This window comes from Pogoniulus pusillus, chromosome 29 (assembly GCF_015220805.1).
Source record: "Pogoniulus pusillus isolate bPogPus1 chromosome 29, bPogPus1.pri, whole genome shotgun sequence".
NCBI lineage: Eukaryota > Metazoa > Chordata > Aves > Piciformes > Lybiidae > Pogoniulus > Pogoniulus pusillus.
This window is the reverse complement of record NC_087292.1, coordinates 7,028,111-7,047,530: the sequence shown is the minus strand read 5'-3', so window position 1 is coordinate 7,047,530 and position 19,420 is coordinate 7,028,111. Positions and strand designations below refer to the sequence as shown.

General features: G+C 55.0%; 2 protein-coding genes across 4 annotated transcripts in view; one reads left to right on the top strand and one right to left on the bottom strand.

Moving 5' to 3' along the window:
- Positions 1–619: 619 nt before the first annotated feature.
- Positions 620–13,026, bottom strand: LPIN3 (lipin 3). Of its 2 annotated transcripts, XM_064167311.1 has the most exons (21): positions 12,898–13,026; positions 10,706–10,906; positions 10,042–10,137; positions 9,031–9,266; positions 8,715–8,822; positions 8,161–8,281; positions 7,911–7,997; positions 7,583–7,805; positions 6,692–6,788; positions 6,411–6,571; positions 6,237–6,330; positions 5,951–6,020; positions 4,656–4,748; positions 4,152–4,213; positions 3,761–3,890; positions 3,379–3,527; positions 3,127–3,213; positions 1,941–2,093; positions 1,582–1,693; positions 1,383–1,486; positions 620–1,254 (listed from the first exon to the last, which is right to left on the bottom strand). In XM_064167311.1, the coding sequence occupies exons 2-21, from the start codon at positions 10,895–10,897 to the stop codon at positions 1,110–1,112; spliced, it is 2,520 nt and encodes an 839-aa protein (XP_064023381.1). In that variant the 5' UTR covers positions 10,898–10,906; positions 12,898–13,026; the 3' UTR covers positions 620–1,109. The 2 variants fall into 2 exon arrangements, with proteins under 2 accessions (XP_064023381.1, XP_064023380.1); XM_064167310.1 differs by having other exon boundaries at positions 7,583–7,997.
- Positions 13,027–18,821: 5,795 nt separating this feature from the next.
- ZHX3 (zinc fingers and homeoboxes 3) overlaps positions 18,822–19,420 on the top strand; it is a 60,705-nt gene continuing 60,106 nt past the window's right edge. For both annotated transcript variants that reach the window (XM_064167901.1, XM_064167899.1), the window contains exon 1: positions 18,822–18,988. The gene's annotated coding sequence lies outside the window, so the exon portion shown is untranslated. The remainder of the gene's footprint in view (positions 18,989–19,420) is intronic.

The following is a 19,420-nucleotide window of genomic DNA, read 5'->3' as shown; positions in this document are numbered from 1 at the left end:
GTAATTTAGGTTGGAAGAGACCTTTAAGATCATTATTGAGACCATTAACCCAGCACTGCCAAGTCCACCACTAAGCCGTGGCTCTCAGCACCACATCTCCACGTCTTTTAAATCCCTCCAGGGATGAATGCCAGCTCAGAGGAAGGAGCACAGCAGTGCTCCTGCCTGCCTTGTTTTGTGTGGTTAGAGCTGAGGCCGCCCTGAGCAGGGGCACCAGGCTGGCTGAACACAGCAGTGCTGGCAGCCAGGGTTCAGAGAAGTCCTCCACCCACTGTGGGGACAGGCTGCTTGAGTACCAACCCTGCTTTAGGACAACTGAGCTTTGCCTGAACACTCCAGCACAGGAACAAGCTCCTGTGCAAAAGATCTATGCACACATACAGCCAGGGTTTGCTCTCCTGTTGAATAAACGTTGGAAGTAGTAGATGAGAAAAAGCAAACTCCTTTCTCATGCAGCAGCTCCACAGACCAAGGACACTGGAGGTCCTGCCCCTGTTTCCACCAAGACCAGACCCCTCTTGACATGCCACTTCATCAGGATAAACACAACCACATCTGTCAGAGGGCACTTTAACCCTCCCTCTTTCATGCACAGGGCTACAGCAAACAAGAGGCAGCCTGAATGACAGCTTTTTTTATTATCAATTATTGCTCTAACTAGTGAGGGACACTCAAAACCCCAATGGCTTCCACCCACCTAAATCATGGGACAGCTTCACTCCATCAGCTATCAAACTGCAGACAGCTGGACTATCTGGTAACATTGTTCATACTGGAGGCAGTGCTAACTGTACCAGAGGCTCATCAACAAATAACAGTGACCCACCACTACCTTTAAAAGACAGCCAGACTTCAAAGCTGTTAAGACCATTAATAGAACTTTCCTAGAACTTAGTTGTTCGTTTCATAAATGGAGGTTTTGTAGCCTAGGAGCTCTCTCTTACTCCACTTTGGCCCCCAAAATGGGTGATTCTAGTGCAGAAAGTGACCTGTAATAGAAGTGCAAAATGGCTGAGCAGCAAACAGAAGGAGGAGCTGCATCTGAAGCATCCAGTCCTGGCAGGAGACGCATAGGAGAGCCCCAGATCAGGTCTCCACAGGTAGTGGGATCAGGGAAAGGCCTCCAAGTCAAGAGCAGGCAGTGGAGATCTCCAGTAGGTAAAGTGACTGTACTCTGGGCACACCAGAGCCACGCTCCCACTCTGGCCCAGGGGAGGGAAGATGAGCTCCACCAGCTCCGACAGCCGCTCGTACCTATGCGGGCAGCAAAGAATTGGCATTGGGGTCACTGGGACTTGGTTTGCTTTTCTACCCCTTGAGATGCTTCTCTGAGTTAAAGCCAGACCACCCTAAGGGTGCTGAGGAACAAGCAGGTAGCTTACGTTGACTTGTGGTTCTTTGTGAGCTCCTGGATCAGCTCTCCCTTGGGGTTGACTGTGAATATGCGACTCTCTGGCAGTCCCACCTGCTTGTAGGCATAGACATCCTGCCCGGGGCAGGCCACCAAGGCATGAGAGCTGCAGGAAGGCATCACCTCCACCTCAGCCCAAGCCCTCCCTGCACCCCAGGAGACCCACTCACGCTGGCTCTGTTCCCAAAGGCTGCGTAGAACGGCAGCTGTGTGGCAAACAAGTTTTGGATGTCCATCAAGCAGGCAATCTTGAACACCTCTGGCTTCTTCTCAATCACCTCCCTGCAAGCACAAGATGCATGCATAGAGCAGAGATCAGGGTGACATCAGTGGGCCAGGACTACAGGGCTCAGAGAAGTGATTTGAAGGGCAAGAGAGGCTTTGTGCATCAGGAGCTTCTCTGCTGCCTCCCGTGAAAGGCATCCTGCACCAAGGAGGCCAGAAGTAGTGCAAAGCTGTGACATCCCTCACCCACCATCCCCAGAGACACAGGAGGTGCAGTGCTAAGAAGGAGGAGAGATTGCAGTACCTGTGGAAGGCAGAGAAGAGGCTGCTGGGGGCAAGCAGGATGGGGCCCTTGGGGAGACAGCAGCCTTGCTCGTTGACCCATTTGAGGTAGCCTTTGGTGATGTGTGCCATGCCAATTGCTCTGGCTGAGCAGTAGAGGAACTTGTAGCCATTCCTAAAGAGAGCACAAGGAAATCTGAGCTGGTATCCTCCCACTCCTGCTCTGAGGAGGAGGAGAAGAAAGAGAGGATGAAACTGAGTACTTGGCCTAAGCTCAAACCCTGTTTGCCCCTTCAGCAAGCCAGGTGGCAGGAAAGATCCCCATCACCTCACTGGTGAGGAGCAGTGCTGGAGGAGGACCCCATACCATCCTCCAGGTATTTCCCAGCAGCTGCACACCCATCCTGGCCGCCAGGTGCCCTTTACTTGGTACCTGGGCACCCAGACAGGACCCCTGGGCCAGCACCTTTATCATGGGGCTGCCTGCAGCTTGTGGGGAGCTGGGCACAGCCCTGCAGACCCCCAGGCAACTAGCAGAGGGACACGGTGTGGGATGGGAGGTGACAGGAGGAGCCCAAGTGTCAGGCAGGGCAGTCCCAGTTCCGCACTCCCAGATCCCGTGGAGTGGGAGCTCTGTACTTCCCCCACTCAAGGGCTGGGACAAGCCATCCACGAGACCACAGCGCCTCTTAGTGGCCAGAGGTGCCAGGCACATGGAGCTCAAGGGCAGGCTCTGCTGGGACCTGCTGCCAGGCTCCAGCTGGTGCAGGGACAACACGCCACCCCAAGGCACATGGGGTGTCCTGGGGACAGCTATGGTACTCTAGGGTGGGATGGTGGTCCCGAGGACATCACAACATGCTGGAGACATGGAAAGTGTAGCTGGGCACCCAGAAAGGCAGTTGGCACCCAAATGATGACTGAACTCTCCTTCCACCACTGCACAGTGACCCAAAGGTGTTAGGCTGTGCCTGAAGCCTCAGGGTTGTGATCTCATGTCCTCCAGTGCACCATCAGCATACACTCTTCCCAGGAGAGAGCCTTGCTTTCACTCTACATCATCACCCAGGCAGCACAGCAAGCACCAACCAGCATCAGCAGCAGAAAATGAGGCCGGTTTGGCCAGCACTAGTGACTAAAGAACTCTGATTCTGGCTCCCACTCAGCTTCTCTCTCATTCTTCTACCTCCCTTTGACCTAATACCTACAGGTGGATTTTGTGGAAGAGCTTAACAATCCCAGGATGAGTCCAGTCTTTTCCCAGATGTGGCAAGATGTGCCCAAGAGCATCTGACCTAGAAGGAAAGGAGAACAAGTTAGGCTGATTCAACCTGGTAGGCATCCACTTCAACCATGGAGGGCTTTGTGGTCCCTCCTGACTGCCCATGCAAGCCTTGAAAAGGACATTTCCCCTAATGGTGGGGGGAAGCAAGAATGTGGGGTGGGAAATAGATTACTACCTGGTGATGGTGCCATCGATGTCTGAGATCACCACCTTGTCATCCCAGTTCCACAAGTAAATGGTGGCCTCACAGCGACAGGTGCCCTGGTACTGAGTTGTCACACTGAATGCCACCTCGTTGGGGCCTTCCTGCAGATTCAGCCTCGCCTGTGGCAGTGGGGAACGAGAGTGGTAGCACCAGCACAGCTTCACACCAGTCCAAGGCTTGCTGGAGGCCAGATCAGAGGCACAACACCTCTAACAGGGTGGCCACCCAGGGCCAAATACTTGGGTGCCTCATGAAAGCAATAAGTACAGGAAGCCCTGTTTAAGGGTTGTGTCTCCTCTCCACACCCCAGCAGGCAGTGGAGGAGGAGGAGGAGCAGGAGGAAGGCACTCACGATTTGTTGGGAGGAGAGCCGCAGAGATTTCTTGTAGGTTGGCTGGGGTTTCTGTGCAGGGGCAGCCAGATCCAGCATGTCCCCAGGCTGCAGGGGCTCATCATCACTGGAAGACTTCTCTTCCTCCTGCCTAATCAAAGATGGCAAGAGTGTGTTGGCTTTACCCTGCAGGCCTTGGCTGTCCCCTCGAGCACCACGGGAGATGTGGAGGGAACCCAGCACAGGTCACACACCAGGAAGCAGTCTCATAGGAGCTTGGCTGGACTGAGGTGAGCCAGAGCCTTAACAGAGCTCTCTGCTGGTACACTGAGGTGACCAGGGAACAACTGGCCATTTAGGAGATCAGAGCATGCACAGACTCCTAATGGCAGCTTGGCAGGGAGGCACTCACCTCTGCTGAGCAGCGTTGTGCTGCAGTGTCCCCACACTGGCTGTTCCTGGCCTTGAGTGCTGCTGCAGGCAGAGAGGGGTGACAGTATAGCATCTCAGTGCCAAGGGCAGGACATGCTTTGCTTTACTGTCACTTGGATGATGCCTTCTCTGCCTTCATGAAGGCACTGTCTCATGAAGGGGAACCACAGCCTGATGCTGTGGTGGGGGAGACCAGCGAGCATATGTAGTGCCTGGGCTGTGGCATAAGGAGGATCTGGTAAGAGGTTTCACCATTGCCAAGATCCATATTGCTCTACCATCATGTATTCTGCTGCTCAGGCATTAGCAGACCTGAGGGGATGGCAACAATCTTCAGAAGTCACCTTGCCAACAGGCTGCCCTCATACTCACCCCCAGGCCATCCCCAAAACCCTGCTGCTCTCCTATCCCTACCCCTGCCAACCACACAAATGATCCCAGTCCCCTGGGGACATGGCTGTCACAGCCAGTGCTGCAAACATACCTCCTCCACTGGGAATTCTCTCCTCCTCCAAGAGAACCACCACCTGCTGCCTTTCTTGGGCATCTTCTCCTTCACCAGTTGGTCAATAGTGCTCTGCAAATATGACAGAACATAGGATGCAGTCAGTCCTTAGCCCAGGGAGGCAGAGGAGACTCTTGTCCAGGCTGGGTTTCCTTTGCAAGGTTATTCACAGGATATAGATGATCACAATGTATCTATTTCCAAGAATAATTTGATATAGAATCATAGAGTCAACCAGGTTGGAAGAGACCTCCAAGATCATCCAGTCCAACCTAGCACCCAGCCCTGTCCAATCAACCATGGCACTACGTGCCTCGACCAGGCTTTGCATAAACACCTCCAGGGACGATGACTCCACCACCTCCCTGGGCAGCTCATTCCAATGCCAATCACTCTCTCTGTGAAGAATTTCCTCCTAACATCCAGCCTAGACCTTCACCAGCACAACTTGAGACTGTCCTGCCTTGTTCTGTTGCTGGTTGCCTGGCAGAAGAGACCAACCCCACCTGGCTACAGCCTCCCTTCAGGTAGTTGTAGACAGCAATGAGCTCTGCCCTGAGCCTCCTCTTCTGCAGGCTGCACACCCCCAGCTCCCTCAGCCTCTCCTCATAGGGTTTGTGTTCCAGGCCCCTCACCAGCTTTGTCACCCTCCTCTGGACACGTTCCAGCACCTCAACATCTCTCTTGAATTGATGAGCCCAGAACTGGACACAGGATTCAAGCTGTGGCCTGAGCAGTGCTGAGTACAGGGGCAGAATAACCTCCCTTGTCCTGCTGGCCACACTGCTCCTGATCTAGGCCAGGATACCACTGGCTCGTGTTCAGGATGTGACTCTGGCCACATTGTGAGTGAGATGGTTTCAGGAGAAAGGGTACAATGACTTGTTCCCCTCTTGTACCTAGAAAAAGATGGTCTAGGTGCCTTACTCCGTAACACAGAAAAGACCTACAGAGCTCTGGAATAGGTTTATGCACTTCCAGATCCCCCAGACTGACAGGTCCCATGGCCTTGCCCAGACACAGCCCTCAGAATAGGAGCTTTTTAACAAGGAAATCTGTTTTCTATGTACTAATCATACTCAGGTACCCAAAAAACCATCCTAAAGTCTCTCTGGGGGAAGGACAGACCTCAGGCTTCATGGGCTGGAATGATGCTCAGCTCTGCCCCAGGCTGCCTGCAAAAGCCCAGGGAGGAAACTAGGCCATTTGCAGCCTCATTGCACTCTTCAAGCCCTGCCAAGCAGCATGGCCAGTAAATGTGTTGTGTCACTGACCTGAGGAATGTTCTTCTGGAAAGCCTGCAGGGACAGGATCATGGGAGCAGCCACTGCCCAGTTGTAGTACCTGGAAGAAGCAGGGAGGATGGGAATGTCACCACTTTGGGAGTGAGGGCTGTTTCCAGATGGCCACCCTGCAGCATGGCCAGAAGGTCCCCTCGCACGACTACTGCGGTATGAGCAGTGTTTGGGATGCAATCACAGTCTTACAGGGGTGCTTCTGCAGGGACAGTGCCACAGCAGCTGTCTCATGATGAAGCAGCAGGAAGCAAAGGCCACTCACTTCTTGTTGACCAATATCACCAGGTTTGGGTCATCAACAAGTCCTGGATTCTCAGCAAACTGCTGGTAGGAGACCACACGCTCCAGGAACTTCTCTGGGGAGACAGAGACTGTGTCATGCCCCTGCTGTACATCATGGATTTCAGGACAACAGATCCCCCTCCCCTCAACCTACCACAAGAGATTTGTCTGCTGCCATCCAGGCCTCCACAGAGTGACAGAGCAATGGTGGGCATCAAATCAGGATGAGAGTCCATAGGGGTCTCAGCAGGCAGGTCAGATGGCAGCTGAGGGTTGCTGGGGTCTTCCACAGACTTCAAACTCTGCTCTGTGTCTCTATCAGCAAGAGAAGAAACAGTGGCAACATCAGGCAACAGCCTCAGATGTACCTCCAGCCTTGGCTGCAGGAGAAGTGTTCGAGAAGGTCTGAGCTTGGCTAGCTGAGGCAACTCATACCTGGGGAAACAGAGAGTCACTTGCTCCTCATCCAGGTTGGAGAGGTCTTCCAGGTAAACATCACTGGGACTCAAGTGAAGACTTGTTTTGATAGATCCTCAATGCACAGACAAAGGAGAAAGCCAAATCACCTTCCCAACCATCTCAGTATCTACTGAGCATCATCCTGCCACATGAAGAGGACATCTCTTTTCCTACTTGAAAATCTGACTTAGATCAACAGTAGAAGTACCTTAAGACACCTGCACTGGCCTGAGACCACTTGCCAAGAGGACCCAAATGACAAGCCAAAGCCCTGCCTATGTTCTGCTATGACAGTCTGAAGGTGGTGTCTGAGATCAGCACTATGCAGTTTGTTACCAGTTATCTCTCTATGGTGAGGAGTCCCAAGCACCTCCTCTTCAGGGACACAGTTTTGTTCTGAGTTTGTGCTGGCTAGAAGAATGAGGTTGCTTAGGACAAGTGACAACACTAAAGTCCTTAAACACACCATCAAAGGAGTTGCAAGCATGCTTTGATCTGTGTGACTGTTCACCTGACTTGGCATGCTTGGGAAGACGACACAGGTCAGGCACTGCCAGACACTTCCAGTTAAGTTATGATTTATACTGCTGAGAAATCTTCTAAGCATGCAAAAGCAGGGACATCTAAGGATGGACTTCAGGAAACAAAGCAAGCATGTTTTCCTGGGGAGCTGGGAGGAACTGAAAGGAGGAAGCATGAGGAATACCTCTTCAAGAGGAGCTTGTAGCACAAGCAAACAACTTACACCTCTGTTACACAAGGCAGTCATGAAGCAGTTACATTGAATGAACCACCCAGCCCATCATCCAAGCCAGATACACCTGCAGGCTCCAAGACCTCTTCCAGGAGCACCAGGCACCCACTCACCTTGTCTCCTCTGGCTTTCCAGCTGTGGCTCAGGGCCCTCTGAGGCCACCTGCATCAGAACAGCAGCTCCCTCTAAGGTCTCCACATCTGGCTGAACCTCTGGCACAACACTCCCACCTCCCTCCTGCTTCTTCTGTGGGGCTGCAGAGGTCTCTGCCCCCACTGGGTGCTGGATGTGCTTCAGTCCAGAGAGGCCATTCTCATCCTGAGATGTGGGTGTTGGCTTAACAACAGACACAGTGCAAGAAGGCATGTCCTGAAATTCTGCTGGGCCTGGATCTTCTCCCAGACCTTCAGAGGTGGAAACAAGATGAGTTGCCTCACCCACCAGGACTGATGTTGCAAAAGCTCTGGTTGCTGCAGTAGCAATGGTCTTGGTGGGCTTCACTGGTTCAACTCGTTCAGATTTATTCACCTCAAGAAGAGCAGAAGAACAGGTTTGAAGATGTTGCTCAAAGCATCAGGCTGAAGAGGACAACTGCCCTGAGGCATTCTGGCCACAGCATCCTCCACTTTCTGTAGGCTTTTCAGGCACCCCCCTCCCATCAGCTGGTACAAGAGCAAGAGTAGGGACTCACCTGAGGAAGCTTTCCCCAGGTCCACTGCATGTGGGATTCAGCTTCTAGAGCAAAATTCTCCAGTGGTCTGATCTCCAGCTCAGAGTCACTTTTGGGAGAAGAGGGATGGCTCAAGGTGGGGCTACAAGGAGAGAAGGCAATGTAGGACCTCGTCTACTCTACAGCCTCATGCTTTCCTATCACTACAAGGACACTTCAGGGTCAAGAACCCTGTGAGGCTGGTTTCCCATAGAGTCAGTTCTGCCCCATAAGACTATCCTCTTCCAAATGAACAGGACTCACAGGAAGCTGAGGCCCAAGGAAGCAAAGTCCTGTGCTTCTGGTTGTCCAGAAGCAGTTCATCAGCAGAGGCAGGAGAGCCCTGTGCAGTCTGCTCACATCTGTGGCCACAGCATCCCTCAAGGACTCTGAGCTTTCCTCCATCCACACCATATCAGACCAGGAAAACACTCCTCTCCTGTCACTCCAAATCCTTCTTGCTTACCACCTTCCCAGCTACAGGGCATGTCCCCTGCTCTCAAAGCTGAGCAGATGACCCTGGCTCTGTCTGTTACCTGTCTATGGAGCCCAGCTCCCCATCAGAGTAAGGGTGCATCTCCGGGGACTGCAGTGACCTGGTTTCTTCTTCAGGGAGCTCAGTGAAGGAGAAATACAATGAATCACTGCAGAGGAGCAAAGAGTTTGGTTATGCTACTCTCAAGCACCTGCCTCCTCACCTGGAAAGCCAGTGGTAGCCCACTTCATCATTTCCACTGGCTTTGCAGGCCACAGGAGTCCAACTTGAAGGACTGCTTCCCCACATTTCAGTGCTGCTGGGCATACTGACAGGCTTGAGCCACTGCATCACCCTGCCTGGGCCAAGCAGCTCACCTGGGGGCTGGCAGCTCACACAACCCCTCCATGGACACCTCACTCTGGGTCTCCTCATAGCCTTCTAACTCAGAGTCTGGCAGCTCCTTCCACTTGGGCTTCCTGCGGTGGTGCCGCCCCTTGCGCAGGGTGGCTTCAGCACTGGAGATCTCCTGCCCACAAGGTGACTGAGCAGCATCCCTTGGGCTATGCTCCGTGTGGATGGGGGATGTGCAGAGGCAGGAGGGGATGCTGCCCTGTGAAACAAGGACGGGAAGATCCCATCGGTTCCAGTACTCTCCTTCCCAGACTGGCAGCTCACTGCTCTTGTCTCGGCAGCATAAGCCACCAGCACAACCAACACCACTGGGACCTCACCCTGAGGGTGGGTTTGTGGCTAGGCCCAAAAGCAAAGGTTTTGTCCATTCAAGCAAATGAAAGAGAGGCAGGTCCATCCAGTCCCCAGCTAAAGACATCTCCAACACACGCAAGGAGAGGCAGGCAGGAGATGGCACCACAAGACTAGAATTACAAAGGCTTCAAAAGGGATTCAGCTCTGGAGCCCTCTCCCTGCTCTGAAACCCAGCTCAAGCTACCAGCAATCACCAAACAGCCTGGAATATAGCTGCCAAGATTTCTGAAAGCCACAACTAGCCTCACTCCACTTCCCAGTGCAGCAGGCAGCTTGCCACAGCATCTGGCTCTCTCTCATCTCTGTCACAAGATGCCCCAAGGAGCTAAGTTCCAAGATATCTGCCTAGCTGGCCAGCAGCCACAGCCATTGATGGAGGACAGTCTGGAATGCAGACATTTGGTCTAATGGTCCCTCAGGATGCTCCAGTGTTCAGATCCTCCATGTCAGCTGCAAGGTCCTTCAAGCAGGAACCTTTCTGGACACATAAAACATGAGAGGGGATAAATGGAGCCATCCTGGGGATGAAAAGCAGTCCAAACTCAGTCCTTCCACCTCAAGCCTGCGCTTTCATGTAGTCATAGGCAGATACAGACCAGCAGCACCTCATCATCACCAACCTCATTCTCATCCGACTCCTGGACGAAGAAGGCCTCTCCATTGTCACCCAGCTTCATGTGCAGGTCCACAGGCTCCCCATTGATTTCAATGTCAACCTGGCAAGGGGCAGAATCAGCCCATCCATTTATCAGCAAACAGAAAGGCACTTCCCCAAGGAGGGGATGCATTGGGGTTGTTCAGAGTGATGGTGATCACTTAGCTTTTGAGGCAAGGGACCTATCCCAGTTTTCCTGAGAATTAGAATCCTCTCTGGAAGAGGATGAGTTCTGTTTGGTGGCATTCCCCTCCAAAATGTGGCAAGGCTCCCATTCCCCTCAAAGTCCTTCTATTGTCTGGAGGCACCAGGATTAACCCACAGATTATTGGAGATCTATTGAAAACCCTAGATCTGGAGACACCAGAGAGGAAGCATCATCCTGGGCCAGGCATCACAGATTCCTAGAGCCATTTGGGTTGGAAGGCACCTTAAAGATCACCCAGTTCCTACCCACTTGCCATGGGCAGGGACACCTCCCACTAGCCCAGGTTGCTTAAGGCCTCATCCGACCTGGCTGTGAACACCTCCAGGGAGAGAGCATCCACAGCCACCCTGGGCAACCTGTTCCAGTATCTGCCTGTGAAGAATTTGTCCATAATACCACATGGATCTAATATCTCACTTACCACCTTCTCCCTGGAGCGCAGCACGCCCAGCTTCCCGAAGCGCACGTGAAACGGGGAGCACTGGAAGGAGTTATCAGGCTGCCTCACCACGACCACATCGATGCAGCCTGTCAGGGTGGCAGGGTTCAGACCCCGGTACAGCTCCTTCACAGTGACAAAGACGGTCTCAGCCAGCTGCCCCACATAGTTCATTGTTTGAGACTGCAAGCGAGAGACAGGCAGAGACTCAGAGGGCTCCAGCAGCTAACTGCTATGCTGGTTTGCTCCAGGAGAGTCATTTCTCAGCTGCAAACACAGCCCCATCACAGGGACATGTAAACCTCTAGGGAAACTGAGGTTCAGTTTGATGAATTTTGATGAATATTGGCCCCTGTGAGCATCAGAACACAGGGTGGAAGGCAGAGCACTAGTTACTGCATCCAGCTTGGAGCAGACCAACCCTGGCCATTGGGATGCAGCATCATATTTGCCCCTGAGGGAGGGAAAAATCTTACCTTTGAAATCCAGCTGTCAACATCCCTTTCAAACAAGCATTTGGTCTGTAGGAGACCTCCTGCCCTGCACTGTCCATGTACCCAAATAACCTCAGGGCAGAGAGGTGAGAAATTTGGGGTGCTGCTGCCTACACCATGTGTTCACTTTGAATAGAATCCAAACCTAGTGTTTCCCACTTGGAGAAGGCATCCCACCTAGGCACTGCCAAACCTGCCAGTCATGGCTCCTCGCCTTATCCCTGCTGCCATCACCCCTCTTCCCAGGGGTTGCCAGCAAAGGGATCGTGCTGCCTGCAGGACACTCGGCCAGCTCTGCGATGCTGATTTCACAAGGCACTGCTGCACACCCAGCCCAAGTGGCAGCAGGTGAGAGCTGGTTCCTTACCCAAAGGGATGAGGATAAACAGGTGCCACCCGAAGACCCCTCTGCCCCAGCAGCTGCCCAGTCTCTCTGATCTGTTTGGCACCAGCTCAGCCCTGTCCCGCTCCCAGACATTCCTCCTGGAAGGTGATCTGAACGAGGAGACGATGTCCCAGCTCCATATCCAGTCTCCCCCACTGGGAAAAAGCCCAAAGCCCAGATCCTCCCGGGGGCGGACGGCAGGGAAGCCCTAGCCAGCTCCCGAAGCTTCGGTGCCTCCATCAGCTCCGCTGGGAGCAGGGCTAGGGTCACGGGGCCGCCCAACAACCTGCTGAGCCCAGCTTTCCTGGGCATGGCTGCCGGGTGGGCAGCTCTCCAGCTGCCCTCCCCGCGCTGCCGCAGGGGCTGGCAGCAAACAGGACAGAGCTGCTGGCTGCAGGGGAACAAGGGGCTGTCCCAAATCCTCCCAGGGCAGTGCTGATGGGCTCCTGGCTGAGATGTACAATGAGAAAAACCTGAAAAGTGCATGAGGAACAGCCTGGGGAGATAAACAGGCACAACCCACACGGTTTGATGTGAGGTCTTGGAAAAAGTCCTCAGGAATGCTGAGCAGCACCTTAGGGAGAAGCCAGGGTGCCTGGGCGTAACACAGCTCTGGAGCATCCAGCAGAACACACTCCTGAGCACCTCATCCCTTCTGCTAAGCCAGTGTCCTCCCCATGGGCCTTACTGCCCCACTGCCTCGGTGGGCAGCTGCCCTCTGGGGACTCACTTAGCCCCAGAGCTGGGGGCACTGGGAAGAAGATGGCTCTGATGCAGTTTTCAGCTGAGTGAGTTTAAGTCCCTCTGGGTGTCACCCAGGATGACTGCAGACAGGCAGGCAGCAGACAGAGGCACAGACTTCTCCCCACAAGCCTCAGCCACACCATGAATGGAGCGGGCATAAATTACACTCTGGAGAGAGATTAACAGGGGGGCAGGGCAGGAGAAAAGTTTTTGAAGCCATCCCAAGGACACCGAGTCACATTCAACAAATAAATCCCTCAGAGGAAGAGAGCATCCCCAGGAGCAGCACATGGCCTTAGCATGGGACGAAGGGGACAGCCCTTCCCCACGGAGGAGCACAGCTCACCTCCCCCCCTCCAGCTAAGCGCTCTCCCAGAACAAGGCAGGTGTTCTACCGACACCAGCCTGCTCTGCTCCGGGAGGCCACCCCACGGCAGGCACGGCCACCCCACGGCAGGCACGGCCACCCCACGGCAGGCACGGCCACCCCACCCACACTCCCGCCGTCTCCATGCGGCACACACCAGACTGCCCGGGACCTTCCACATTACCTGGGCAGCTGCTGGCCCTCAGCCGGGACCTCCCCGGCTTTGGAGAAAGCAGCCCAGAACCCCAGGAGCTGCTCCCCGCCGACAGTGCCACTCCTGGCTCTCAGCAGCTCCTCCTCCCCCGTCGCTTCCTTCCTCTCACCCGAGCCAGAGGAGCGCTCTTCTTAGCCCCACACCCTGCTCCCAAAGAGCCTATGGGTGCTGCTGGGAGGTGGGATCTGGGCAGGCAGCTGACACCTGCATGGAACAGCTGTGTCCCATCGCAACCAGCTCTCGGCTCCCGTTGCAACCCTTCGCTTCAGCAACTCCAGACACAGCTGTCAGCATCGATGCATACCCTCCCTCTTTCTCCAGCCCACCATCCTGCTGCAGCCTGAGCTACCGAGCTTCAGGTGGTGGCTTCCAAATTGTTTGCGACTTCCAAAGGCAGTTCCTCTTTCCTCTTCCAGACCAGACACCCCAGCATTCAACCTCCCAGGGATCAAACTATACGAGGCCCCAGCTCTCAAGACTCCAGAGGAGACTGAGACTGGCCAAGACATGATGAATGTTGCATACCCTGCTGCAAAATCCTCAGAGCCTGCTCTGCCTACAGCACCCACACTCAGCACCCCCAGGTGCTTCCTTCGGGCTCTGAGACCTGTCCTGCAGGGTGGTTGCTCTCTGTGATGGCTTTTCCTTCCCTTCTCCCAGCCTGCAGACCTCCCTGCCCCACAAAGTCACAGAGTATGGGTGTCCTCCACCCCAGTTTCACTTCTCCACCCCCATCATGCTGGCTTTCTGTCTTTTTGGGAGTTTGTAATGTGTATGTGTCCCATCTCTAGCCTTAGGAAAGCAGAAATGCCATGGCTTGTTTCCAGGCAAGTCCTGTTGCCTCCCAGTGCCTCAGTTCCTCAGCTCTGCTCTACTGAGAAGGTTGACAGCAGTGGAAGACACAGAGGTTCCCCCTGTGCCCCTACGGTGCCAAGCTCAGCCTGGACACCAGGTCCCAGACCCAGTATGGAACTTCTCTAAAGGATGTGACAAACCAGCTAAGGAAGGAAGCACGTTTTCTGGCAGCTCAATATTTCTGAGTTCTACCTCTCAGTGCAGTTGGACTGAAAGCAGCTACTGTGGGTGGCCAGGCATGGTTGTGGTCCCTGAGGAGGGGACGCCAGACAGCACTGGCTACCGACCCCAGTGGGGCTTGTGGGGAGCAGGATCTGGTGGATGGTGGCTGCCACCAGATCCTGCAGCCCCTAGCCAGATCACCAGCAGTGAAGGAACTTGTAACCTCAGCCTGGACACCTTGGGATGTGACAGCTCAAGTGCTTTGTCCTTGTCATGGCATCTAAGACTAGTGCTTGATAATGCCACGGGAGTGGATCTCACCCAAGGCAGGGGTTACACAGTGAAAACCCTAGGGCTGGAACACAAACCCTAGGGCTGAAACACAAAAGGAAGGATGAATCTGTGCTGCAGATACCTGATCACAAAATGGTGCAGAGGACATTTCAGCAAAGGACACCATTTCTTCCTTAGGTGTCATGTGAGGATGGAGAAGGAAGGTGAAGCCAGCATGAGCACCTGGGCAGCTCAGCCTTTCCGTGGCTCCAATCCTCCATCCTCTGTACACACAGGTAAGCAGAAGCAGCTTCACCCATCACTTCCCTTCGAGGCTCCTGGTTTTCCCCACTGTCCTGTACACCCAGCTCCTGACACAACGGGATTTGGTCATCCCTCAGTACCCCTCCAGCAGGCCAACAGCTGTGCCATGGCCGCATTTGGTGTTGTCTCTTCTTGCTGCCCTGCCACCGGGGGCAGAACTGGGGCATTTTACTTACCTCGTATTTCCCCTCCCAAAAGCTTAACACACTTTTAATTGCCGTGGCCATTTTTTGCAAAGCCATTCAATTATTCTTGATTCCTGCCAGCTGCTTTTTGTATCCTCTCTTGCTGCCCCTCCTTTCTTTTCCAAATGTGAGCCCTGCAGGTCTATCTTGGACTTGCACCCCAAGTTCTCTCTGCATCCTCTCCTCAGGAACTGCTCCAGAAAAGAGAGGTTTCTTCCCCCTTTTGGGATCTCCCCAGCCTGCAGACGTTTGTAATGAGCCTTTGCAAACCAAGACAGCTTTTATTTGCCAGCTGAGGTGCAGTACTTTCAACTCCTTGCATTCCAGGACACTCACACCCGCACCCATCTTGGCAGTTTTTGTACTGCATCCCTGGCACTTCCCATTCTTCTCCAATTACAGCCCTCATCCAGCACTGGGTAGCAGCATGGCTGGCCATGCTCTGACCCCTTGGTGCTGCTTTGCAGGCCAAGCTGTGCCTCTGCCAGCCATGATCCCAGATCTTCCAGAGCCTCACCAGAAAACCTCCATCCATCCAACTTGGCAGCTGGGAGCATCCCAGGCACTTGCTGCCCAGGAGACTCTTAAATATTCCTCTGTCTCAGAAAAACAAGTTGTGCTTTCAGTCACAGGGTGGGAGAGAGGACAAGTCCTGTCAAAGACAGGCTTCTTTTTTCCCCCACAGCAGATTCTGCAGCCTCCTCGAAGGTTTAGGTTGATGGGGGCCTTGCCTCCTCCCCAAGTCACCACAGTATTGGTCTGGGATTTCCTCAACTAAGTTCCTAATAGAGCACCCAAGCATTCCTTGGGGCACTTCTCCGTGGATCTCTCCCTTGCTGTCTGCTTCTTTGTGGATTTGGAGTGAAATGCTTTGAGGGAGGGTGGACAATCTGGCTGCAAGAGAGCCCCAGGATGCTGGCCAGTCCATGTGGCTCCATGCTGGCTGAGACCTGACACAGCTCAGCTCATCGAAGAAGCTGCAGAGGAGAAAGAAGCTCTCCCAAATGGGACAGGAACTGTGTTTACATAAAGGGTCTCACTTGGCTGTCCAGACAAGTGAAGCTGGAGCTGGGTTGGAAACAATTTTTCCAACCACAGGGCTCAGCTAGTAGCCAGGTACACTAGTACCATTTGACTGCTAGAAGCCCACTTTGCCAAGCCATTTAGTGCAACATCCAAATCCCCTTCCCACCCCTGACCCAGGGACCTTCATTCTTCTGCTCCCATTCCCACATTGGAAGAATGCTCTGGGACTTTGCTGCTGTGAGCCACGATCTCCTGATGGCCACTAACCCAGCCCATTTCCCCCTCTGTCTGCCCTGCCCTTTAACTTCACCAGTGTCACCCTTATGCTTCAGGGTTTACCAAGATGCCATCAAAATCCAAGGCTGTGATAAAAAAAGCAAATATGCCCTTCCCTGGATGCTGAGTACCCCTTACAACCGCTGAGCAGGATGCTGTAAGCATCAAATGCTGATGAGATGGCCAGAGACACTGAGTTTATGGGGCTGGGTGACCCAGATGTGGGGCTGACAGCTGTAAACCTGGCCAGGTTCCTGTGCCAGGCAGCTCCCTGCTGCTGGAGGGGCTGTTATCTCTGAGTGGCATCCCTCCACTGTCACCCTCCAGAGCTTTCAAGTTACCCTAGCAGAGAGGAGCAGCATTTGAAGAGCTAGGGCAGAACGGGGAAAGCTGGCAGAGCTTCCTGTCCCTCTCAGCTGGCTGGGCAAGGGCTCCCATTTCCTTCTCCAAATCAACAAAGAGCTCCAGAGGCTTGTGAAAAGGGTGATTCAGCAAAAGAGGAAGAGAGGAAAGGCAAAACCACCGAGTCAGCACAGCTGGATGCTGTGAAAATTCCCATTCTGTGAGAGCCACTGGGAGCAAGGTTCAGGTGCCAGGCTCCCTCATGGATGGGGCAGTTCTTGGAGCTCCAGCTGCTCGGAGTGCTGGCCCCAGGAACACACCAGGAAAACAGTGGTGTTGGCATTTGCTTCTTTCTTTCTCATTCCCAGAACTATCAGGTTAGCCTGGCCTGGCATGTACTGGAGTGGGTGGGAGAGCCATTTTGCCTGGAGAGGAGGAAATACCATCCTGTTGCCAGTCACAAGCATTGGAAAAACTGAATTACAGCCACAGGACTGGCTGGAAACCATCTGTACTGGCTTATAAACACGCTCTGTTGATTTGGCTCCCACTTTCTGACCTGTCAGAAGTTCACATTTGTGCCATAAACACAAAAGCTTTGAGATTACTTAAAAGTGAAAAACCAGAAAGTTGCAATTCCCACACAGTTGTGTGGCTTCAAAAGCCAGGGCTTGGAGAGAAATCCAGCCCTCTTTAAAGCTGGGAGAGCTGATAGCCCTGAGCACTAACCAGTCTTAAAGTGAAGCTTCTGAACCTGGGAGGTATGGAAAGCCCCCAGCAGTTTTGAGTTGCCAATAATCCCACCAGGACCTGTGGTCCAAAGCCATTATCTTCCTATAAGCAACATCACCTTTACACCAACCTAACCACAAGCAGAGTCTGACCATCAGCTCTGACTCCTCTCCTATGAGGACAGCCTGAAAGAGTTGGGGCTGTTCAGTCTGGAGGAGGCTCCCAGGTGACCCTCTTGTGGCCTTACAGTATCTGAAGGGGGCCTACAAAAAAGCTGGGGAGGGACTTCTTAGGCTCTCAGGGAGTGACAGGACTAGGGCAAATGCAGCAAAGCTGGAGGTGGGTAGGTTCAGACTGGATGTGAGGAGGAAGTTGAGCATGAGAGTGATGAGAGCCTGGAGTGGGTTGCCCAGGGAGATGGTTGAGGCCCCATCCCTGGAGGTGTTTAAGGTCAGGCTAGAGAGGCTGTGGGCAGCCTGCTCTAGGGTAGGCTGTCCCTGGCCATGGCAGGGTGGTTGGAACTAGACGATCTTTGTGGTCCCTTCCAACCTTGACTGATTCTAGGATTCCATGATTTAAAAACTAGTTGTTCCGCTCAAAACCCAACCTGCACTGCCAATGTCTCCAGGCTGCAGCAGATTGTTCTCTCCAAGAGTATTTGTCCATCCCAGGGAGATCGGTGGTGGCACATGTCTGACCCATCATCCTTCTCACAGCTTCACAGGCTAGCCTGGTATGCCAACCAGCAGGGCACTTGGCTGCCCCAGCCTGCCCCAAGCTGGTTCATTTCTTGGAGCAGGCAGCAGTCATACACTTTGTTTTGAATGGGGCAAGGGGCTGAACTGGGGCACTCAAAGGTTGTTGACAGTGACAGGCCATGGCTGGAGGAGCAAGGCCATCATCCACTGCCTTCCATGTCTGCCATACAGCCATGCCATGCTCCTCCCTCTGTCTGATGTACATACCCACTCAAACGCCTCTGACAGACACCCCACGAACACTTGGGTGCCCAGTACATGCTCCATGGCGCACTCCTGCTGACTGCCGGGGAACGCTCCCGGTGCAAGTGCTCACCGCCCTGCTCGCTGCCCATAACCCCGTGACCCACGGCAGGCTCTGCCTGCTCTCCCCGGTGCCCGTGACCCGGTGCAGCCTCTCGCTGCTCTCCTCGCTGCCCAGACCCAGTGCAGGCTCTCCCTGCTGCCCGTGACCCGGTGCAGCCTCTCGCTGCTCTCCCTGCTGCCCGTGACCCGGTGCAGCCTCTCGCTGCTCTCCCCGTGCCCAGACCCGGTGCAGCCTCTCGCTGCTCTCCCCGTGCCCGGAGCAGCTTCTCGCTGCTCTCCCCGTGCCCGCACCCGGGGCAGCCTCTCCCCGTGCCCGCACCCGGGGCAGCCTCTCGCTGCTCTCCCCGTGCCCGCACCCGGGGCAGCCTCTCGCTGCCCTCCCCGTGCCCGCACCCGGGGCAGCCTCTCGCTGCCCTCCCCGTGCCCGCACCCGGGGCAGCCTCTCCCCGTGCCCGCACCCGGGGCAGCCTCTCCCCGTGCCCGCACCCGGGGCAGCCTCTCCCCGTGCCCGCACCCGGGGCAGCCTCTCCCCGTGCCCGCACCCGGGGCAGCCTCTCGCTGCCCTCCCCGTGCCCGGGTCCCGGCGCGCGCAGACGCGTGCGCGCCCCGCCCCGCTTGGTCTGCGGTGACGTCACCCGGCGGTCCCGCCCCTAGCGATGGAGCACGGCTAATGCCGGTGTGTGTCGCGCCCGCCCGCCCTGCGCTCCCCCCGCTGATGCTTGGGCTCGGTGCCGCCTGTCTCGCCCGCCCCGCGCTCGTCGCCGGGGCCGGGGCCTTGGCCTCTGCCGGACTGCGCCAAGTGGAGCCGGGGACCTGCCGCGGGTGAGTGCCGAGCGATCGGAGCGGTGTTAGGGGGGGAATTCCCGCAACCCTCGACTCGTTGCGCCGCCGCGGTCTCCCCTTGTCCCGCGGGGCCGTGGGCGAGTTGTTTCCAAACGCCTCTTGCCTTTCTAGGCGCCCGCTGGGGGATCGGGACACGCGTGTCGTGTTTCTGTCCCCCCGTCTCCCCCCCCGCCCCCCCGCCAACTCCGCTGCTGTCCCAGTCCGCGCAGCCCTGCCGCAGGCTGGGGAGCCCGGTGCTGCGCTGGGCTGGGCAGCCTTTCAAATGGTGATTAAAAGAAATTCAATTTAAAAGCTTCTGCCCGGCCGCTGTGGGAGCTCTGCGTGAGCACTGGGCTCCGTGGTGCTGCCCGGGGCACCGTGGGGCTGCACGCCACTCGGCTCCATGGGAATAACCGGGGACCCGGCTCCGTG